The sequence below is a fragment of the Pseudorasbora parva genome, chromosome 16 (genome assembly GCF_024679245.1).
Source record: "Pseudorasbora parva isolate DD20220531a chromosome 16, ASM2467924v1, whole genome shotgun sequence".
Taxonomy (NCBI): Eukaryota; Metazoa; Chordata; class Actinopteri; order Cypriniformes; family Gobionidae; genus Pseudorasbora; species Pseudorasbora parva.
Window position 1 is genome coordinate 34,982,089 of NC_090187.1, and position 24,240 is coordinate 35,006,328.

Below are 24,240 nucleotides of genomic sequence, written 5' to 3' on the forward strand. Positions count from 1 at the left end.
ATCTAGGATAAATTGTATGCATAGGAATAATATCAACCACAAAAGCTCTAAAATGTGCAGTAGATGAGAGGAAGGTAGTAGAGATAAGTAATTAGGCCGAATCTGGATTGGTTCCGGCATGGAGATAAATGCTGAGAAAGAAACAACTTGGAAGGAGCAAAGGAGATGCATTTGTTTACTAAGCTGCAGACAGATTTAAGGCCTTGAGGAGTGTAGAGGAGATTTGTATACATTTATGTTTAATCTCCAAATGGGGCTGGTTGTCCTTCCCGTGAAATGTGATTTGAAAAAGTATTCGTCCATTTTGTAATAGATCTTTGATCTTCATTTTTCCACTCCTTCAGGATAGTATTGGGGACATCATTTCAGAATTTTTCCTTTCTGGTGGACATATCCATCTTGCATGAAAAGTTAAACACAGTGAGACATAATATAAAAATACTGTATATCTGACTTTTCTAAACTAATATAATTTCTCTCTATAATTTTAATAGAGTTAAATTGTTTTGTTTTTTCAATATAGGTGAATGAATCCTTAAATATATAACAGCTGCAAAGATATATAATTAACTCAAAGAGTTAATGATGTAAAACTACCAAAATATAATGCTGAATGTATTGAGTTTATATTATATTCACATATTATGTACAAGCACAATGTGCTTCACCACAGGCACAGACTGCTGTTTTTCTATTAAAGCAACACTTTTATGGAAGTTATATGGACTTGAGCTATTTGTTTTGTAGCAGGGACTTGGTTTTCATTTTAGAGTCAATTCAAACTCATAATAGCAGTTACTTTTTCCAATTTTCTTTTTCCAACTTTTCTTTTACTTTTTCCAACTTTCTCATGCAATTGGAACTCAATTTCCAATTGCATGAGACCTGAATGACAATATATTTAATAACACTTTTCTATAGGCCTTTTCTATTGCCAGGGTTTTCAACCAGGAAAGCACTACAGGGGGTCCACCCTCCACCGAGAAGAATTATCATAAATCTGAATAAACAATAATTAGACCAGACAAGCAAAAATAAACGTGATCAAACTTTATAATCAAGCTTTTTAAATGGGGGGTGGGGTCTGAATGGATGTGCAAACGTTGAAAACGTGCAATCTATACATAAACACACTAAATAGGTATGTTGAAATGTCTTAGTTTTAATGACCAGGCAGGTCTAATGAAAACAATGCGGAGCTATAACGCATTTCCACCAGCAGATGGGGTCATTGTCCACACGCGGTCATGCTGTCCGGAAGACAGATGTAAATATTTTCATGACGTAGAGACAAGAGACAATCTCTGTACCCATCCTCTACTGTCGTAGCCTACACCTCTAGAAACACTCAGTTTCTCCGTGAATTATCTATTATTCGAAACAACCTCCATCCTGCCCGACAGAGGACCATGCGAGGTTGACATCATTCTGTCTTTATTTATATATTTACTGTAAAGCAAACAGCGATTGGTAGGGTGTGATAGGCTATTCATAGCTTATGCATCATTGCTGTGTCGGCGAGTGAGTTGGTGTAGTCCTCGGATCAGATTGCTCCTGTTTGAATTTTTCTTTTTACTCCCGAGAAGCAAGCTATTAGGATTCATCATGCAAAAAAGGAGGAAGCCAGAGCCGATCCAGCTGAACCCAATTCCAGATGGCAACGCTGTAAACGGAACCGGGGCCACAGAGTGAGTGGGCTTGTCATTTCATGTCGAATAATCTTAGAAGACTTCACCAAAACAGAGTTGCTTCATTCATGGATTGTTTGGCTCCTTTAAGAATATTGATTTGATACTTAATAGATTTGACATTGCGTAATCTGATTGTATTAGACATTAAATTGCTATTAGTGTGAATATTTTAGATAGTGTGTAAGTGTCAACAAAATTAAAGCCCTCGAGTGGATTGTATACTAAAGGTAAATATTAGTTGACTTACATAATACAGGGGTCATTTTGCAAAATGGCTATCTTTTTTCATTTTAATAAAGTGGTTTTAACTGTCAGATTATAAACATTCTATCAGATAATGTCAAATCAAGTACTTTTATTTAGTGCTTGCGTTACGGATTGTGAAGCAGCTACACAGTTATAATCAGGAACATGAAGAAATATGAGACAAATTCAAATTCTGCTGTAAAGCAGCTCTACAGAAAACAATATTTTCATTATTCAGCTGAATCAGCTCTGTGGTGCCATCATCGCTGAAGTTGAAGTGCAGTCAAATTGATAATATTAGTCATTTTTAGTTATTGCATGTTAATATGGCATTGTGCCATCTCAGGCTAACTTAATAGATTGTAATGTATGTTGGAATATAGCTATGCGACTAGGGTAGATGGTTTTAGTCCACAATATTTCTGTATTCACTATTTTTAACACATTTTTTAAGCATTAGAGACTTCTTTAGACACTAGTGTAGAGTTATTGAATATGATTTTTGCTGTGCTTAGAAAATGGTTTATTTTAACGGTATATGTTGGTTTCAGCTTGTTAGGCCTTTTTATGAGAAACACAAAATGCATGCTGTTCATAGAATGACCCATATATTACTGTTGTTTAGTATCCAACAGGTGCACATAAAAGTGCTGCTTCTCCGGCCACTAAGATCAATGGGAATACCTTATCACATTTGGACAGAGCAGCCAACACAACACGGCTGTCCTCTGTAGTATGTTGTACAGCCATAAATTAGACTCAGAAATGTAGTATTATAAGAGCAGACCTGGAGAGATAAAGTGTGTTTACAATGAGCAGAGGCCAAAAGATCCTAGATGGATATGTAAATGAATGTGACAGCATTCACTGAGCCCAAGTATCCACCAGTGTACCACTATATGTGATTGAGGATTTTAAACTGACCACCATATAGATACAAGTGATGGCGTATTGATTTGTTTGCGGGCTTCACATCCCAATTGACAGATATGATGACTGCCTCTGTTGGTCCTACCTTCGTTTGGCAGGCCTGTGATTTTTCTCCTCTTGATGCCGAGCCAATGACAGTCCTCACCGCCTGAGCCAGTGGTGCATGTCATTGCCTCTTGTTTCATCAAGCTCATTTGAGGGCTCAGACACTTTCCCCTCTCCTAGCCTCTCCATTTGGCTTTAATAGACTATTAATTATTGAAGGATAAAGTTTCTGTGGGGTATAAAATGGTTATTATTTCTATATAAATAAGACATATTAGCTTTGCTCTAGTGCTGCAGAAGTAATGTTTGTGAGAATGACGGTGAAGCAGAATTACATTCCTTTCTGAAGAGTAGGACAGGCTGTGGCGAGCTCACTTTGGAATGTGTGTGTGTGTGTGTGTGTGTGTGTGTAGCGGTGATTCAATCATTGTGGAAGTCAGTGTTATAGAGAGAGGCTCAGTGGAATGTTAAATACTGTGACAACACTTTTTTTCTAGAAGTTTTTGCTTTAAATCTGTCGTGGCAAGCCTATCTCAAAGAGTGCAGTTAATATTATTTTCTTGAGAAGAACTTTGTATGCATCACCTCTTTCATGCATTTACTAATCATGTAAATTAGAAGTAAGAATGCAATTGTAACTGCCTCCAATGGCGAGTAAACGTCATGAATTATACATTCATGTACATTACCGTTCAAAAGTTTGGGGTCTTTAAGATTTGTTTTATGTTTTTGAAGGGTTATTTGATCAAAAATGCAGAAAAACTGTAATACTATTGTGAAATAATTTACATTTAAAAACAAATATTTGAAAATATTATTCCTTTTGTTATATTCTAATAGGATAATTAAGTGTAATTAAATATTTAGTGTACTCAAGTAAAATGTATGATAAATGTTCAAAACAGCTTAAAGGCACAATATGTAAGATTTTTGGATTAAAATATCCAAAAACTACTAGAACAATTGTATATATTTCTTTGAATTGTGTACTGACATTATCCCAAATATTTCCAAGAATGTTTAAATGCAGATCCAAAATCCAGCTATTTTAACCCTTCGGCTGTAGAGATGAAGACAACAACTCCCATGATTCCGAAATTAAGGTGTCATCAAGCTACGCCTTTGTTTCGAATAAGTGACCTTTAAGCGGCGAAAATTACATATTGTGCCTTTAATATTTTTGTGGAAAATGTAATAGTAATACGTTTTCATTTAATAGAAAAAAGTGTCTGGCTTGCAGTATGTTGACGTTTTTAAAAGGTTGCTGTCCAAATGACTTATTTACTTGCCAAAGCCAGTTTTACTTGCATTTGACACTTGGCAATGCTAATTTTGTGTGCTGCCAATAATGTTTCATCTCTCTCCATTAGCAGCAGTACCTCTACCGCTATTGTTTCCCATGAGCTCTATGCTGCATTGTCTTTTCAAGATAATCAGTAGGAAACTACACACTGTTACAGTGTTACACAATCACACCACACACACACACACACACACACACACACACCATGGCACCATCTGCTGCTCTCCATTTTACTTAAGAGCACTGTTGGGTGTATGAATGCTCTATAGTGCATCAAGAAAAGCTTGATAATTCCCATACATTACATTCCCTACCTTAATTCTCTTCCTTTATTGTGCTTTTGACTGAGTTTAAATTGCTGCTTAACAGGATGACTCATGTATCTTCTGGAACATATATATAGTTAAAAAAATTGAACACAATCTCTGGTTTTGTGCACCTCCCCAGAGAAAAATGCTATGCTTCTGTCTAACCTCAGCTGATCCCGGTGCTCCCTAGTGTTTACATTCACATTCCAAGGCACGAAATATAACGTTGACCACTTATTTCCCGTGCTTGATCATACTGTATCCACACACATTTCAAAAACACTTGGGGAAAAAAATAGAAGTGAAGATATGATTCTTTTAAAGTTAAAGTTTTAAAGTTTTCTGTATTTGAATCTCAAACCATGATCAACTTTTACTCTTCATTTTCTATGCCATTTTTGTATATTTTCTCAGTAAGAATCTTTTATGAAAACATAATGGTGTATCAAAGGGTAGACTAAATAATTTAATGCATAGTAGTATTGAATTATTTATTACTCTGTTACAAGTGGTTGTAGCATGCTGCATTGTCACATCCTATTAATTGATCTTGTATGCATGTGTGAATGTTTATGTAATTTAAAAAAAAATTAAAGGTATGACTGCTAGCCTGACAAGCCAGACCCACATCAAGATGTTTGGTCTGGAAACTCACCATAGACAGGGCTCAATCCGAGGGGCGGGATAAACGGTTGTCTTTCATACTCCCTCTGCACACGATAGGATAGCGCTACAACCAACCAGAGCAACGAAGGTGAAGCAGAGCTTGTTGATAGATTAAACATTCGCCGTATCCGGTCAGCAAAACTCCGAACACATCTTCCCTTTTTAAGAATGACTTCAGTGCCGTTCTTTGTTCTTTTCTCAGAGAAAAGCTTAACTCCAAGTCTTCCAGAGTCGCGGTCAAAGCTGATTCGAAAGACCGCCGTTCGCCAGTTTCTGTGTTTACAAGAAGCATGCAAACGCAACTCAGCCGTCGTCATTATGGCCCCGCCCACCGACTCTATACACAATGTGATTGGCCCGGCAAGAGTTTGGCGTTTACAGCTCAGAAGTGTATTGAGAGTTGCTAGACTACACTCGCGGGCAGATTAGATTTGCTGCCGCTAGAGTGCGTCTAGATTTCTAGGCTATATGACTGAAGTTTCAATTTATTCATAAAATGTTTAATGTAATTTCAGTCATAAATCACAGAATCCATTACAATTAAGGTGGAAAAACCTAGAATTTCAGGGAAAACTGTAAAATGAACTGTGATAGCACCCTATTTTTGCCATACAAACTTGTAACTTTGTAACAAATGTAACTTCACTGATTTTCAACCCGCTTTGTATTATTTCAGTGTCGTGGTTTAAGTAAATGAACAATGTTTACTTGTTCTCTGTGTTACCTGGACATATATATTTATGGTTGTTTGTCCACCGGACATGGGCGTTGGAACCATTGTATGTGGGTGGGACAAGACCCACCCACTTTTTAAGATATTGGACCCACTCACTTTTATCATCTCTAATTCACCACGTCTGTTTACCTACCCATAACTGATAAACACTTATTATTAAGCACGTTAAAAGCTTTATTGTCACTTTTCTAATATTTTCTTAATTTTTATTGAAAATAAATCCCTTTGCGATCTGATATGTGATGGGAATAGGGAGTAGAGTTCGGCGAAAGGTGGATTTGAACATCGGGTCGATTTACGTCAAAACTTCATGCTTTTCCATAATTTTGTCCGGCCCAGCCAGACGTTTAGTAAACAAGGCGATATATTTGTACTTAATGTAAAAGGCATCTACTCCAGTAAAAGATTTCTGGGAAAGGAACCACCCACATTTTTTTGCTTCCGATGCCCATGCTGCCGGATGACGCAAATGCCAGGCAGCAACAGGGCTTTTGTGAACAAGGCAGTTTCTTTTAGTTTTTCCAACCCTGTGTTCATGGTCATCCAGTTTAAAATGTTTTTCAGATTGTCCTTGCAGCATTCTCTCAGTATTTACGATTCTTTTCACCTGAAATTGAAAGTAACTAATTCTAGAGTCTTGCTAAACATTTAATTCTCTTTGAAAATTTTCACCCGGGAACAATCAAAAGTAGACACAATTAGGACTAAGGCCACATCCACACGAAGCCAGAGCATTCCCTATCCAATCTTTTTTTCAAGAGATATCTGCATACACATGAAAAATACTCAAAACGATGAGGTATATATGCCAGGCCAGTGTGTGGTGCTGTAATTCTTCCACAGAAATACACTAAAAAGAGAGAGGGAGAGTTGTGGCTAGAGGGGGTACCAAGCGGCAACCTCCCGCGGCCGCGATCTCTCTTGAAGCCAATACGGAAGTAATGTAATTCCTCAACTGGCAGGCTTGCATGCTCGACAGGCTCCAGAAGGGAGCAGAATCTCATTGAGCCCCATGTTAAAGCTACACTGTGTGATATTTTCCCCCATCTAGCGGTTTATGGTTTATGACCATCCAAAAAGGTTTATGACCATCCAGCGAATAATAGTTTCTGTTCGTCTCAAATTTGATTTCGTTTCAACTCCTACAGTGGCCGATTTAGCCCAAGATTAACATGGCAATCCCCCTCTTCACATTCGACACGGTGCCATCGAGTGTTAAAATCCAAAAGGCGAAGCTTGAATGTATGGGTATGTCCCTCTTTGGCTAATGTACTTTCAAGATGGAGGGGCAACATGGCGGCCGGCATTCGAACCCCTCACCCATATGTATTTTCAATGGCATATTATAAACTTACGAGAATACTTTATTACTTGAAAGAAGTAAATATACATTAATGAGCACATATATTTTTGAAAGAACTAAGTGTTTTTAGCTAAGAATAAAATTCTCAACTCTACAGCTGAAAAAACATGTTTACAGCCTGGTACAAATTGTGGTTTTCGCCTATAAGGCTTATTTTGACCTTCATGAGAACTGTGAGGGGGGTGAATTTTTTTTATAACGTTTACGTTATATAAAGCCATAAAGTTCTGAATAATTAAGGCCATTTATCTGCCGTCTATAGTCATTGCGTCACAAAAGCTCCGCCCACATCCCGCCCTTTTGCCCATTTTCTGTTATCTGGGAGTGACATGCGATGATACGCTCGCAAGATGGCAACGCCCAGCTCGCCCCTACTTTAAGCTTCAGAACAGCTTTTCGGAATCCTATGGGTGACGTCACGGACACTATGTCCATATTTTTTTACAGTTTATGGGGGTACAGCAATGGTAGGATTTGCGGTAATAAAATAACAATAAATAAATTTGCTACTTACCAGATTGTGTTTTATTAACACCTACACCTACCCCAACCCTAAACATACCTTACAATAATGCAAATACAGTAATTAAGTGACGCAATATTGATGTCCACATGCCCAGTGCCCGTAGTTTTATCGCATTTTAGACTTTAACGTGTGGGATGTGGTGTGATGACATACGAAATATGTGGATTGTCTGTACACACAAAAACGCAAGGGTGTCGGATTCAGATTTATCCACTCTGGGACCCGGTTTAAAAAAAAAACAGGTTTCAGGCTCCTAAAACGCCTAATCTAGATGAAACACTGATACAATACACTTTTTTCCCCATATACAGCTAAATGCATCTTCATGTGGATGGGTCCTAAGTTTGCTAAGAAGTATTTCCTACTAAAGCAGTATTTAACTGGTATGTGTATTCATAGCAGACTGGTGGGCGTGGTCTTGGATGGCAACATGTCCAGCGCATTATGGGTGTTGAAGTTTTCCTACCTATTTTGAACGCCATCGTGTTCACAACTGTTACAATGAGTGCTTACAAGGATCAATTAAATGCTGAAACTTCAAAATCATGTGAAGTTTGTGACTGTATTGTTGCAGTAAACAACTTTCTTGAGTAAATCATTCTGTCCCGAACATATGGTTATTTCATGTTTTGATGAAGCCCCTCCTTTCAAAATACGAAATATGCTGTGATTAGTTATAGCTGGCACACACTGTAAAAAAAAAAAATCCTTAAAATAATGGAAAAAGTACTGGCATTTCATCATGTTATGCAATAATTTTAAGGACATTTCGGTTAACCGTAACTTTGAACGCATAACATTGACTATTCTAAATGCAGGTAAACCACCTGTAAAAAATGTATACAGTACATATTTATTAAAAAATAAAAGTTAGGTTGAACGGATGCTATATAACAGCTTTGCCCTTTGTTTACATTGTAGCAATAACATAAAACTTATAATTAAAACTGTTAATAGACAACACAATTACAAATAATAAGACATACTAACAAGTTGTGATCCACAAACAACAGATTGTACTGACAAACTGGGAACTGCTCCATTGCGTAGCCTGCATTGTACTTTATTAGTTTCTCTCTTTGGCCCCATTTACACTGCATGCGTGACCCAATTCCAATTTTTTTAATGTGGCACAGACCGGATATGACGTGATTATGTAAGCAGGAAAAAACGCATTAATTCCGAAATCCTCTGATCGGATTCAGGCCTCACTCATATGTAGTAATAAATCCGATTTGCTTCATATATGTGCATTTGCATCTGCCATAAAAGTGGTCAAATCAGATATTCCCCAGTAAATGAGAAGGGTCCAGCTGCGGCTTGGGCATTGCCATCATGAAACAAGAATGCCTATTGGGCGTTCCTGGTAGCATCTCATCGACCAATCGTGTTGAGTTTCTCAAGGCACATGGGTATGATGTCATATGCGTGATCCCCCCCCCCCCCCCAAACCAGTTCAGCGAAAATGCCCTGCAACCGATTCTGAACATTTCATTTGGCCATGTGAATCACAATAGCGATTGCCTTCACCCAACCCTGATCCCTAAACCTACCCACACAAGAAACATTCGGCGGCTTTAATTTAGTACGTTTATGAATCCATTTACATTGTGGGGACACACATACACACACATAATGGTTAATTTCGCCGTAGACATACACGCGGAATCACACATATACATAATGGTTCATTTCATTTCAGCGTAGACATAGACGCGGATAGCTCAAAATGCGTACAGATAACACGCCACTTGGCTTTAGATAGTTACGTGTATGTTTACACAGTAAACATGATGTCATGTTGCAAGATGCTAGATCTTATTTTGAAGCTTCTGTTTGAGAAAAACAAACTAGCGGCGAATGTTTAACATATTTATAATCCGGATGTTGACAGCTAGCAGTTCAGCAGAAGAGGCGAAGAAGAAGAAAGGGGCGTACCAGTTTGCGAAAACTGAAACCCCCACCAGCACGATAACGCCCATTTGTGGCCACAGTTGGATGATATTGCAGTAAATGCAAGTCTGACGCAATTGAAAAAGGGACGGAGGCGAATGACGTCAACTCAGGTGGACACGAACTGTAAACAAGTGTTCTCTTCGTTTTTTCTCAGCCTTACGAGAGCAATGTTTTGCTGACCTTTTAAAGATACTGCGGAAAGCAAAACATTGAATAATCATTTTGTCTGCATCCATTGCGCGTCCATTGTATATTGCACAATTTTACTTCCTTTTCTTGGTCAGAGCGTCATGTGCTGTTTTGCCATTTTATAGTGTCAATGCAAATATCGGATACGGGTCGCTTTTAAAAGATGATGTAAGAAAAAAATCGGATATAGTCACCAAATCAGAATTTTGCTTCAAGACCTGAAGCGTAAATGCAGCCTATGACATAGCAACAACACTGTCTTCTCTTAAGCAGCTCAACGCTTTTGTGTATTCTGTAGGAAAACTTCTTGGAAAGTGGAGTCTGACTTTGAGCTTTGTCAAACAGCAACATTACACACTAACTAAAGTTGAAAAAGTAAAAACAAAAAAACATAATTAAACATGAAAATGATACTAAAAATGAATGTATTTTTTTTGTGTGTCCTGTGGCCAATAAAAATGTTAACATGGCATTGGTAAGTAAAAATATGAACTACTGGTCTGACTAGGCCAGCGGAAAAACCTTGCAGTGGATTCATTCTGGACATGGAGTCATTGTTCGCCCTCCTACATGCAACACAAGTTTCTGAGTATTTTTCTCCACTCTGGCATCTTCTGCGTCCTTCACCATTATCACGTCTCCACCATAGCACATCCACGCCACCCACTCACACCCACACAGCAGCCTCGTAACCATGGTTATAACTGGCCTTGCTGTCAAAAATGAAAACACTTCGCCTAATTCTGCATATAGATGAGACAAAGACATCCTGGAGTACTTGTGCTGCTCTCGTCCACCTGAGTCGTGCTGTCTGTCTGAAGCAAAGCGTGTTGCGATATGTTGTAGACTGATCAGCTCTTTGATGTAAATTTATGTGTGTGTGTCACTTGTTGTGACCTGAAACATTGTTCAACAGCAGGACAACATGTTTTCCATCTGAATTGGCTCAATGCTTGAAAGCCCTTGAGGCACATGGTGTCCGATGCTTATGAAACGTTAATTTGAAGATACAGATGTCGGCAACATGTGTGGCTCCAGAGCGTCAGGTTTTTTTTCCTTCTCACTGAAACACAAGCTGCAGGAAGGATTAAGTTAAAATAATTCTTAATTGGTATCAACATCTGAATCATACGACTTTTAATTGGTTCATTTGAAAGCAACAACAAAAAAGATTGCATTCGTTTCTCTGGATTGACCTCAAATCCATTTGGAAAATGCATTCAAGCCATGGTGAAGAACAGTGTTGTTGGAGATGCAGAGAGGATGGAGAGCAGAGGGTCATGGAAGTTCACTCTTCCAGCAGAAAGCTAAGGAAATACATCACCATGACAACAGGGCCAAGGGAAAGGCTTGCATGCTTAGAGGAACTCCCCGTTTCCTCAAACAGGGCTTTATGAAGACGATATAACAAAGCCCTCCCACCACTTACACACATTGTACAAGATCGTATTCAATATCCCTACATGTTTTCTGCCTTGAGGATAGGAATATGTTTCAGCATGCAAGCGTTTGGCTTCTTAGAGGCATCCTTATAGAGTGACATATTAAAGGGTTAGTTCACCCAAAAATGAAAATTCTCTTATTAATTACTTACCCTAATGTCGCTCAAAACCCGTTCATCTTCGGAACACAAATGAAGATATTTTTGTTGAAATCCGATGGCTCAGAAAGGCCTCCATCTCTCAAGACCCATAAATGGCACTAAAGACGTCATTAAAAGTCGATCTCACTACAGTGGCTCTACAATAATTTAATGAAGTGACGAGAATAGTTTTTGTGCACAAAACAAAGCAACTAAATAACGATTTATATAGTGATAGCCGATTTCAAAACACAGCTTCGGAGCTTTATTATTTAGTGTATTGAATCAACGGTTCGGATCGACAAAATCACGTGATTTCAGCAGTTTGGTGGTTTGACACGTGATCCGAATCATGAATCAATACGCTGATTCATATAGCTCCGAGGCTTCAGGAAGAAGTGTTTTGAAATCGGCTGTCAATTTATCGTTCATCAGCTGCAAAAAACAACAACCCAAAAACGTTCTTAAAGTGATTCTAAAGCTATCGTTTCTCTGTGCCGTTATTTTTATAGCGGGGTGTACTCTGCTATTTAATATTTAATATTTATATTTAATATCGGGCCTTCTGCTCTGCAGCCCCCAGTCTGTGGAATGCTCTCCCTGACCACCTGCGGACTCCACACACTATAGATGCTTTTAAGCGTGGTCTTAAAACCCACCTTTTTAGCAGAGCTTTTTATTGACTTGTTACTTCTTTATTTTATTTTTCAATTTGAATTTATTTTATTTATTGTTGTTGATTGTTTTTAATTCTGTAGCACTTTGAGATTTTGTTTCATATAAAGTGCATTATAAATAAAATTTATTATTATTATTAATATTGAGAACGAGTTTTAGAACTATATCTTTATCGTTATCTTTATATAGTTATCATCCTTGGTGAGAAGGGGCTTAAAGGTCACCCATTATGCCCTGTTTTACAATATGTAATTTAATTCCCAGGTGTCCCCGGAGTGTCTGTTAAGTTTCAGATTAAAATTCCTAACAGATTATTTAATATACCATTTTGAAAATGCCAATATTTGGGTTTGAGTATTTTAAACTAGACTCTTTCATGTGTTATTGCGATTAAAATGTCAGATGCACTCAAAGTTCACATGAAAGCAGTCAGTTATGTCTTTGCACGTACGCAGCAAGTACAGAAGTGTATAATAGACTAAAGTGTACTATAGTGAAAGCAGTGTGATATACAGCACCTACTGCTATATATGCTGTTAATATGACTCAAACAACAAAAGAATCCCTCACTACTCGACTGAATGAACTTAGTAGCTTTATTAAGAACACATTTCTTACTTGAATGCTGCTGTCAATGCTCTGGCGAGGAGATAAACATGGGGGACTTTGTACAGCTCCCTGAGGGCGGGGTCTATGCTAATATGGCAGTGTCCATTAACACTCATGGGCGGGGCCTGTGAAATGTGACCTCACATGGCCCAGAATCTGCACATGGCTTGTTCTGAGACGCTGCTTATGATTCATGGGGATTTAAAAAAAAAGGAGTGGGTGGATTTTTACCAATATAGGGTGGTTGTGAACATACACTGCCATTACACATTTATATTCAAACCATATAAAAATAAATTTTGCATAATAGGTGCCCTTTAAAGGGATAGTTCACCCCAAAATTTAAATGAGCCCATGAATTACTCACCCTCAAGCCATCCTATGTATGGGCTTTACTTTATAATGGTTAAAATATGGATATTTTTTTTACACAAACCCCCCAATTTACTTCAGAAGGCCTTTATTAACCCCCCAGAGCCTCATGGATTACTTTTATAAGGAATGGATGGGCTTCTTTGGGCTTTAATTTTTGTGCTGCCATTCACTGCCATTATAATGCTTGGATTAGCCAGGACATTTTTTAATATAACTCTGATTGTGTTCATCTGAAAGAAGAAGGTCATATACACCTAGGATGGCTTGAGGGAGGGAGAGTAAATCATGGGCTAATTTTAATTTTCGGGTGAACTAACCCTTCAAGAGTGTAGCAGTGTTATTTTAGTATTTATACTATTATACTTTTTTCATAGTTTAACATAGCTTTTTTCAGTTTTCATTCTAATTTTAATTTTTTTTTTAATTTTGTCATGTGCATTTGTCATTAGTGTTTTTTCTTTTCTTTAAAATTGAGAACGATTTTACAATCTTTGTCGTTATTTTTATAGTTAGTGTCCTTGGTGTGAACAAGCCTTAAGACTGTAGCAGTGTTATTTTAGTATTATATGATGTTATTTTTGTTGTATTTTTAAATAGCTATTATTTTTTAGTTAAGCTATTAGTTTTATTTGTATTTTTTTTGGTTGTCATTTTGTTGTGTGCTTTTGTCATTAGTGTTTTTCCCCCAAGTATTTCTATAGCTTTAATTTATTTTTATATAATTCTTATAGTGTACTTTTATATTATTTTACAGTATTATATATATATATATATATATATATATATATATATATATATATATATATATATATATATATATATATATATATATATATATATATATAATACATTTAAAAAACGAATGTAATGCATCCAAAAAATACGAGGACTTGAAAACACATATCCTGTGATGAGCATGTTTTTATATATTGTATATTCAAATTAATTTTGAATGTGTTCTTATGAAAATAATTTGGCATAATGAAATAAAATCAAAGAGCGGACCCCTGCTGATCCTCATGACTGTGTTAAGATGCAGATTAAGCCATTTAGATTCAGCATCTTAGAAATGTAATTCATTGCTGTGTGTGTTTGTGCTAGAACAAATCTGGAAGCTCTGCAGAAGAAACTAGAGGAACTGGAGCTGGATGAGCAGCAGAAGAAACGCCTGGAAGCCTTCCTTACCCAAAAGCAGAAGGTTGGAGAGTTAAAAGATGATGACTTTGAGAAGATTTGTGAGTTGGGTGCGGGCAATGGAGGAGTGGTCTTCAAGGTCTTACACAGACCCTCGGGCTTCATCATGGCCAGGAAGGTAAGTTATGGTGAAGCAAACTTTATATTTCAGCTTCAACTTTGCAAAAAAGGCCACTGAAGTCCATTGATTGTGGAAGTGGAAGTGTCCAGCCTTGAATCGATCGGATGCCGTTTTAAAGCTGCTTGCCTCAGAAAGCATCAGTTCATGTCATCATGTCTTTTTATAGATTGGAAGAAGTTAGGCATTGCAGCAACAAGCCAGTTGCTGACTGGATACTATATGCTAATTGCAGTTGAGTCAAATGACACTTTTCCTAATAAACTTGTCCAAGAAAAGACATCTGATTTTTAAGCCAAATTACCAATAGCCCACTACATACTGTGATGAAACTAATGGTTCATAATATGAGCGCTCCCAGGAAAAAAAACAAGCTGAAGTGCAGTCAGCACACACACGCCAAACAACTCATTTACGGCATGAAACAAAGAACTGTGAGTGTGCTTGCAGAGAAATAGCCTAACTCCTTCTTATCAGCTAACTATATAATGCAGACAGCCTGGCAATTACGGAGAGAAGCTCTGCCTGTTACTGAAAGAAATTAATGAGGCTTCAGAATTATGCTTTTCACTGCACTTATTATTAAGACAAAATCGCAACATGGTAAACATCAGTATGAATGTAAAACATACAAATATGTCAATGTTTCTTCAATTTCAGGGATTGATATTTATTAAAACAAACTTCTATTTTCATGCAGTTGATCCATCTAGAGATCAAGCCAGCAATAAGGAATCAGATCATCCGAGAGCTGCAGGTGCTGCATGAATGTAACTCTCCCTACATAGTGGGCTTCTACGGGGCTTTCTACAGTGATGGAGAGATCAGCATCTGCATGGAGAACATGGTACTGTCCTCTCTCACATGAGAGTTTATCTGTCTATATATAAATATATACACTACTGTTAAGTAGATTAGGGTCAGTAAGAAATTCCTAAGAATACTTTTATCCGTCAAGGATGCATTAAATTGACAGTAAAAACTCCATTTTAAAGGAACTGTATGTAAGAAATAGGGATGCAAGTTAGTCCACGGTTCAATACATACCTCGGTTTTTAACCACGGTTTTTCCGTTTTTTTTTTTTTTTTTGCTATTGTATTCTTAGGCAACAGGAGAACATGAAATATTCCTCTCAGTTTATTTCGCTGATATGAGCAAATATCCAATCATATGCACTAATGTTTTTATTGCAATACTCTTTCTTTATTTTACTTAAAAGACTTGAAAACCTTTACTTAAACTTAAAACTTTACTTAAAAAACCCTTGTACACATTCCCAGTGTATTGCATAATATAAAATAAATATATATAAAGATTTACAGTGGCAGCTCAGAGATGTACATTAGCATTTAAGTATGAAATTGAGTGAATAAATGTAGGTTTAAATTAAAACTACATAGTCTTCAATATTAAAAGCTACTGTATTAAAGGTCTTTTTTTTTTTATTAACATCATTTTAGAGGTGAACTGTCCTGTTAAGGACAAGCGGTTCACTAGGCTGCTGCTGTCCATTAAAGATCTGTTCACATCTCATATATAGACGCACGCGATTTTACTTTCACTTTAGACATAACCGACTGTGTTTATGTGTTAACCTTGTGTGTATTTTACAGTATTACCGCAATAAGACTGTCCAGTAATCACGTGTGTTTGACAGAAGTTTAGTGCGTGCGCTCATAAAGTGGATATTTGCTCATATCAGCGCGTAGACTCACAGGCACACTCAGAAAGAGCTGAAATAAACTTGAGAGGAATATTTCAAATGTTTCACGGAGGGAAATGGAAATAATTAATTAAATGCAAAAACGAAAAGGCAATTCACCAGCGTGTATTGAACCGTGAATGCCGTACCGAACATTTTAATATTATATTGAGTATTGTGACATCCCTAGTAAGAAATGTATTTCAGTTAATCATAAAATGACCCTGATATTTCACTAGATATTAAGAAATCATGTTAATTTAAAAAACTTATATCGATGACAACAGTAGTCCAGCCAGGATATTGTCATTTAAAAGTTGTTGCAGCCCTCAACTGATGTTGATGTTGTCATTTTGTGTTTTGTCCGGAAACTCCGCCCTCCATCTATTTACCAATCACAAAGTCAGTAGTGTTTCTGCATCCAGGTTGCCAGATCTGCTCTAGTTACCACAGCTGCAGCTACAAACATTCCTGCTGAATCCTGCAGCCTATCTGGCAACCGAGAGTCAGGGGGAGGGGGAGAGGGAGAGGGGATGCACCACTCTACTAATTTGATTTGATAAAGTGATTGCAGTGCCAGTTTTGGCCACAATCTTACATACACTTCCTTTAACATAGTAAAAATTCCTTATTTCAAGTAAATGCTGTGCATCAAAGAATCCTGAGAAACCAAATATTAAGCAGCTAAACTGTTTTCAACATTGATATGATGATATCAATAAGAAATGTTTTGTGAGCAGCAAATCAGCATATTAGAATGATTTCTAAAGGATCATGTGACACTCAAGACTGGAGTTAAGATGCAGAAAATTCAGCTTTGACATCTCAGGAATAAATTACATTTTAAAATAGTTATTTTAAATTGGAATATATTTCACAATATTAGTGTTTTTGCTGTGTTTTAGTATCAAATAATGCAGCCTTGGTGAGCATAAGTAACTTATATATACAGTATAGTTCAATATCCTTTCAGTATCCCTACACTGCCTTTGTTTTTATAGGTACTATATAAGAGTATAACTGCTGAATATATTTCCATAAAAAAATTATAGGATGGTGGATCCCTGGATCAGTCCCTGAAGAAAGCCGGCAAGATCCCAGAACAAATACTGGGCAAAGTCAGCATTGCGGTCGGTATCTCTGTAACCTATCTCAAAAATAGCCTTGATCTCTTATGGACTGTTTCCAAAAATGAAGGCTGAAGTACAATGCTTAATGTTTTCTATTCATACAGGTGATAAAAGGCTTGTCCTACCTGCGGGAGAAACACAAGATCATGCACAGAGGTGATTGGTGTCACGCTATCTCAAACGGTCATCTGTTAATTTACTCTTTTTGTTGACACAGTATTTACTGCAGGGAGGACCTTGTCTTTTGCTTGCAGATGTAAAGCCATCCAACATCCTGGTGAACTCACGTGGTGAGATCAAGTTGTGTGACTTTGGTGTGAGTGGACAACTCATTGACTCCATGGCCAATTCGTTTGTGGGAACCAGGTCCTATATGTCTGTAAGTTTACATTCCCAGCAACAAAAAATAAACATTCACATCTCATATCCATGAAGTAATAGTATAAACAGTATATACAAATATATATATATATATATATATATATATATATATATATATATATATATATATATATATATATATATATATATATATATATATACCTTTATTTCATTTCATTTCACAATGTTCATGAAACAGAATGGTTGCTCTGACCATCAAAAATTTGAACAAGTGAGTCCCGACTTTGAGGAGGCCAGTCCATAATTTTCAATGTTCCAGCAGATTTCTCCCATTGCAGGTAGTTCCGGCAATTACTAGAAGAATGTTTTGGGTCATTGTCCTCTTGGAAAATAAATCCAGGTCCAATAAGATAACTCCCAGATTTATATATATATATATATATATATATATATATATATATATATATATATATATATATATATATATATATATATATAAAATTTCTTAGTTTTTAGATCATTTGCCAGTGTGATTCTTTCCTGGATGTTTTATCCCAGGGCTGCTGTTTGTTCAGGCTCCTGTTTTTCATCACATCTCTTCCTGCATGATAATATTAATTTCCTCTCTTTATGATTGCCCTCCCTATTTTCTGTGTCAATCTGTAGCCCGAACGCCTTCAAGGGACTCACTACTCTGTCCAATCTGACATATGGAGCATGGGACTCTCTCTGGTGGAGATGGCCATTGGACGTTTCCCTATCCCACCACCTGATGCCAAGGAGCTGGAACAAATCTTTGGTCAGCCCCTCGAGGGAGACCCCTCCGCCAGCGATTCCTCCCCTAAACCCAGGCCGCCTGGTCGACTCGGCAGCTGTAAGTGACTGTGCCGTCCTGTCTGTAAGAAAATGTAGAAACTATTCAATTGTGTTCAAGGTGTCTGACTATCAAATAAGAAAACAGTGATTTTTGTTTGATCTGTTTGCCTTGTCAGCATACGGTCCAGACAGCAGACCCCCTATGGCTATATTTGAGCTGCTTGACTATATTGTCAATGAGGTAATGTTAAAGTGGTGCTTAAGATCACTAAACTGCTTTATGGCAGTGAATTAATTAAAGTGAGGAAATAATTGGCTGCTTCACTTAGGGTTAATGGAGCGTTTTTCCTTTTTCAGCCACCTCCTAAGCTACCAAGCATCTTTGGTGCAGAATTTCAAGACTTTGTTAACAAATGGTAAGTAAAAGCGTAATGTATTTATGTAACTCACCTATTAGAGCATGACACTAGCTAGAAGCCATAGCTTTGATTTCCAGGCAACTGGCATACTGATCAAATGCAGTGCACTGAATGCTGCTTTGGATAAAAGCTTCTTCTAAATGCACAAATGATTCTTCAGCGGAGCTTGCTGTGCCATCTAGTGGTTTAACCTAAAAAAAAACAGTTTAAAAATCTGTTTCCGTTCTACGGAGCCCCTAAATGGACATGGAGAAGGACACATTAGATGGGAGACTCGCTCGCAAAAGTATTGTTCCCTCGAGAACTTTTGCATCCCATCTCATGTAGTTTTGGCATCTTTCATACTTTATTGTTCATTGGTTTTCCTCAGTTTAATCAAAAATCCAGCAGAAAGAGCAGACCTCAAGCAACTGATGGTAGGAACAATACTTTTCTGTCAGTCCTCATATACAGATATTTTCTATTGTAAGAATGCAACTCATACATCTAACAATTATCTTTTCAGGTCCATGCCTTTATAAAGAATTCCGAGGCAGAGGAGGTTGACTTTGCTGGATGGCTATGCAGTACCATTGGGCTAAATCAGCCAGCAACTCCAACTCACAGTGTGGGAATGTGAGAGCAGCCATTGTTTTTCTAAGCCTACCATTTAGTGTTTCACACACACACATCTCCAGTTCCACCCTAAAGCCAACAGCGGTCTTCTGAACCCACCTTGTCTTATTTTAGATGTTGTCTTGAGTATTAACAAGCATACTGCTGTAATTAATGCATCAAACCTCCGATAGGGCACTTGAAATCTGTTCAATGATCGTCAAATATCGGTTAAATGCTTTAATCCATGACAGATATTACATACTTTAGCTTACAAAATCAATGCCATTTTGATTGCCAAAGCCATCAAAAGGCTGATGCTACACTGCACATGAACTTAAATGCGATGGATCTCCCTGTCAATTTTTGATCATGATATACTTTAAATTTTCAGCTATGGTGGTGACATTTCATTGTTATATTTTGTGTTCTGCTTTATTTCAATATGATGATTGTGCAGTCTTTAACTCCCAAAGTGAGAAAAAAAAGTAATTTAACTTATACAAACGTGTATATTATAAGAGATTTATTTAACAAATGACAACTGATGGAATGTGGTAATGCTTAAGTGGTATGCGTATGCAGTGTATTAAAAAGGACAGATTTATCGATTTTCAACAGTTGTTTTATTTGAAAAGCATTTATGAACTCCATAGTCTGTTTATGAGCCCTAAGCTTGAGCCGGAGCAGCTGCAGGCTTCTTGGCCTTGGTCTTCTTCACAACCCTCTTCTTCTTGGATTTCAGCATCTTGGCCTTGACCTGCACATGGTTCACAGGTTTAGAAATTGCTCAGCTAATGACCAGAAAACTGGACTTGTTGGTCTAGAGGGTACTTACGTCAGGGTTATGTGCCATGATAGCACGGCGGCGTGCAGTCTTGGCATAGGGGTTGAGCTTCATCATCACTCTCAGGTTCTTCAGAGGGTTCTTCTTGAACACTCTGCGATTAATCTTGCGGCTGCAATTTTAAAAGAAACATGTTTCTCAACTTGTACTGTAGACACTAAGCCTTTGTGATTTAAAGCAAGATGGCTCAGAACTTCCAATACAATCACTAGTCAGAAACACGGACCTGAAGTAGGACTCTCATCATTGCAATATGTTGGTAATATGACAGTCAAAGTAACCAAAACTTACTTAACAGGACGAAGTGCCTTCTGGACTTCCTCACTTTTGATGATTCTGTTCAGATCTGTGTTGTTCATTTTGTGCATGGGCAAGCTGGAACATGACAAGGCAGTAAGTCCACAAGCTCATGTTCAATATTTACAAATTTTACATCTAGGTGTTAATTTGAACAAGTGTGGACTCTAAATGTTATCGTTGTGTTCATTAACACAGACAAAGTGAAAGCCCACTGTCGTACCAAGCACAAGACTGAAGGGTAAAGGTACTCACTTGTAGTCCACTTTAAGGGAGGAAGCTTTGCGCCAAGTGCCATAGAGGCCATCGAGCTTGCGGAAGGCACCCTCAGTCCAAATGCAAAAGCGTCCGACGTGTCCACCTGGAGCAAGCTTCAACAGGTCCAGTCTGCTGACGGACTGCAATGTGACACCTGAGAAAAGAAACCTTGTGTTAATGATTTACAACTATCCAGACAAACAAATTATTTCATGTTCAAATAGAGTCAGAACTTCCACTAAGATCATAATATTCATAAACACGGACCATGAAGTGGATATCATCATGTATTAAGTGAGCAATTGTCAAATACAAAGTTGCGTACCAGGGATGTTTCTGAAAGCCCGTGTCACACCATTGTCTTCGTTGTAGATGATGCATGGTCCTTTGCGCTGGATACGTCTTCGGTTCCTCATCTTACCCTTACCGGCACGCATACGCTGAGAGGCGTAAACCTGGAGACCAGAAATCAACAATCAAATTTTATTTAAGTGAACTGCATTTTGAGTCAATATCAAGAGTTTGAGGGAATCAGGTTTTTTTATGAACAATCCTTAATACTTAAATGTGAACTTGCTCAGACTCAATATTTCGTCAACCTTCCATGCCAGCATGAAACAGAAGGCAACTGTCGCTGTGCATGGAGTAGGACGCAAATTACACCATCACAGCAAGGGTTGAAAGACTTAATTGCAGTAAACAACATTTTCAGTCAATATCAAGACTTTGAGTAGCTCACCTTCTTGATGTCATTCCATGCCTTAAGCTTCTTCAAGAGAAGCACAGCTTCCTTAGTCTTCTTGTATCCCTCAACTTTATCATCAACGACAACTGGGACTTCAGGAATTTCCTCAATGCGGTGACCTGAAATATTTGGCAGGGAAGTCAGGGAAACCAAATAAAGTTTATTCATGGTAATTTTTTATATTCTGTATTTATTACTGTTCTCAGCCTTCGAAAGGGAAAAACCAATAGTTTGATTTGGCCCTTCTGCAAACTGAGGTTTCTCTTGCACTGAATTAAGCAGAATTGCCAATAAGATGGCAACCCACATATTATAAATACAGTGCCTAGAGGCACTGAGATTATATAGACCCCAGACACCCCAACAAAAAATGCATTATGAAGCACTTGTTCACTCACCTTTGGCCATGACCAGGGCAGGCAGAGCAGAGGCAGCCAGGGCAGAGCAGATGGCGTAGCGCTTCTGGTTAACATTGACCCTGCGGTGCCAACGGCGCCAGGTCTTTGTGGGGGCAAACATGCGGCCACCACGACACATCTACTGCAGAGTCAAGGGTCAAACATTTCACACTAAACCACTGTTCACACCAATTTCAACATCTTTCAGACATATTTGCATGTTGTCAATGCAATTTTTTGAAGAGCTGTTCTTAGTGTACAATAGTGGCTTCTGTATTTCTACAAAGACGCTTACTGTCAGAATGAATTTACACATTCATTCAGCCCATCGATCTGTTTTGTTGTATGAACAGGCCATAATGCTTAAAGATATGGTAACTTGCTCAGTCTCAATTTTCGTCAGCCTTCCACACCAGCATGAGACAGCAGGCAACTGTCGCTGTGCGTAGAGTAGGACGCAAATTACACCATCACAGCAAGGGTTGCTTACAATCAATGATTTAAGTCGTTTAAGTAAATAACGTGTAAGTGCAGGATACATTTCCGAAAGCACCCTGTCCGGAGCGGTGTGTGCCACCACCGCGTACACGGGGAATACGGGCCACGGCTCTTCCTGTGCCCCAGGACTCAGCACTGGTCTGGTGACCTGAAACGACACACCTTTTGGAGTTATAGTCACATCATACAATAGTCAAATATTTCAGAAACAGAAAGTCTCATCAGAACTTCCATCATAATCAGGTTTCAGAAACACGGACCGAAGTGGAATATCATCATTGAAACGGCATTTTCACTCTGGGGGTTTAAAACACTCACCGGCCTGTTCGCTTACAGCATAGGGCTGGCGCTTGTTCTTGCGCATGTTGGTGTGCACAAAGTTCACAACATCAGGGCGGATGGGAGCCCTGAACACTGCAGGCATAACCACATTTTTGCCGGTTGTCTCCCCTTTCTCGGAGTAGACCGAGACTAACGGTCGGGCACAAGCCTAAAACAAGAGAAATATCATTAACTTCTATTTATTTCCAGGTTTATTCGTAATAGAACTTTGAATCTTGCTCAGTATTAGTTTTCATCAACCTTCTGTGCCAGCATGAGACAGCAGGCTACTGTCACTGATCACAGAGTAAGACGCAAATTACACCATCATAGCAAGAGTATCACTTTCTTTTTGGGGAAAATAAATTAATCAGTGTTTTAAAAGTAATAGTTCAGCCTCAATAATTGTGCCATGAACTGCCATCATTTATGTACAGGTAGGCTGCATGTGGTACTATATTTCAATATTTGTTACGAGGATAAAAAAATGACAGACTGTCATTTTAAAGTGAACGATCCCTTCGACACTTGACTAATAATATGCATCCAAAATGTGAAGCTCCTGCGCTCAAACACAAGACTAGGCCACAACACGTTTGTTGTCATTTCCAACACTGTTCCTACATATGTTGTCATGGATGTTATTCCACGTAGATCAAAAATTATGTGTTCTAAAGAGAATAATTTATTTTTATTCATAAGCACGTCTGAATATTGGAACCAGCTGCCAAATCATGACTACACGTGTAACGTTATACACGCCGCACTGGATCAAAATGGCTCCCGAGATACGCTATAGGGCGAGCATATTAGCTAACCCCTAACGTTTTATCCAAAAACACAACTCGTGACATACATGCATCAAAACCAATGAAATGCATAACATTTATTAAAAACATGGTCAAGTCGAGGGGAAAAAAGACCCATTGAGCTCACCATTTTAGTAAGTTTTCACGGCTCGCCAGGAACCACGCTCCTAACTCGATGGCGGCCACGGAAGAAAAGGAAGAATGAAGCACTACACCGGCACTTGCATATCCATCCGATACATGTCACTTCCGCCCAAATCGGTGGTTTCAATTCAGCTTATTTATTAATATGATCTGAATTTAATTATACAATTATTTTGAATCGTTTATTAATTTAACGACAATTATTTGTACCCAGATAACTGCGATCAAATAATATACGGGGCAGTATTTGTTTTGGCACTATTTAAGTAGTGGACGCTGGCGGTTGTGTCATATGGAACTACTTTCTATAATTATTTGAAATATTTATAAATGTTTGGATTTTTTCATATTCAATTAATTGCATTTTAGAAAAAAAAATTAGATATTTTTTTTGTTTAAAAAAA

The 24,240-nt window shown here is 37.9% G+C and overlaps 2 protein-coding genes and 7 non-coding genes across 9 annotated transcripts; 1 reads left to right on the forward strand and 8 right to left on the reverse strand.

Moving 5' to 3' along the window:
• Window positions 1-1,282: 1,282 nt before the first annotated feature.
• map2k1 (mitogen-activated protein kinase kinase 1) lies at window positions 1,283-20,137 on the forward strand. The gene is made up of 11 exons (XM_067420489.1): window positions 1,283-1,688; window positions 14,305-14,515; window positions 15,216-15,362; window positions 17,271-17,348; window positions 17,453-17,504; window positions 17,603-17,727; window positions 18,357-18,564; window positions 18,683-18,747; window positions 18,864-18,922; window positions 19,296-19,341; window positions 19,431-20,137. The coding sequence occupies exons 1-11, from the start codon at window positions 1,606-1,608 to the stop codon at window positions 19,542-19,544; spliced, it is 1,188 nt and encodes a 395-aa protein (XP_067276590.1). The 5' UTR covers window positions 1,283-1,605; the 3' UTR covers window positions 19,545-20,137.
• rpl4 (ribosomal protein L4) lies at window positions 20,123-23,964 on the reverse strand. Its single transcript, XM_067420490.1, has 10 exons — window positions 23,820-23,964; window positions 22,881-23,052; window positions 22,604-22,710; window positions 22,065-22,203; window positions 21,661-21,785; window positions 21,247-21,376; window positions 20,919-21,075; window positions 20,658-20,741; window positions 20,358-20,478; window positions 20,123-20,279 (listed from the first exon to the last, which is right to left on the reverse strand). Exons 1-10 carry the CDS (start codon window positions 23,820-23,822, stop codon window positions 20,190-20,192), a joined length of 1,128 nt encoding a protein of 375 aa, XP_067276591.1. The 5' UTR covers window positions 23,823-23,964; the 3' UTR covers window positions 20,123-20,189.
• LOC137043991 (small nucleolar RNA SNORD18) lies at window positions 20,550-20,618 on the reverse strand. The gene has a single exon (XR_010898599.1). It is a non-coding gene; the product is annotated as a small nucleolar RNA SNORD18 (small nucleolar RNA).
• LOC137043989 (small nucleolar RNA SNORD18) lies at window positions 21,144-21,213 on the reverse strand. The gene has a single exon (XR_010898597.1). It is a non-coding gene; the product is annotated as a small nucleolar RNA SNORD18 (small nucleolar RNA).
• Window positions 21,496-21,594, reverse strand: LOC137043994 (small nucleolar RNA SNORD16). The gene has a single exon (XR_010898602.1). It is a non-coding gene; the product is annotated as a small nucleolar RNA SNORD16 (small nucleolar RNA).
• LOC137043995 (small nucleolar RNA SNORA35) lies at window positions 21,861-21,993 on the reverse strand. The gene has a single exon (XR_010898603.1). It is a non-coding gene; the product is annotated as a small nucleolar RNA SNORA35 (small nucleolar RNA).
• Window positions 22,445-22,542, reverse strand: LOC137043993 (small nucleolar RNA SNORD16). The gene has a single exon (XR_010898601.1). It is a non-coding gene; the product is annotated as a small nucleolar RNA SNORD16 (small nucleolar RNA).
• Window positions 22,780-22,846, reverse strand: LOC137043990 (small nucleolar RNA SNORD18). The gene has a single exon (XR_010898598.1). It is a non-coding gene; the product is annotated as a small nucleolar RNA SNORD18 (small nucleolar RNA).
• Window positions 23,121-23,218, reverse strand: LOC137043992 (small nucleolar RNA SNORD16). The gene has a single exon (XR_010898600.1). It is a non-coding gene; the product is annotated as a small nucleolar RNA SNORD16 (small nucleolar RNA).
• Window positions 23,965-24,240: the final 276 nt, after the last annotated feature.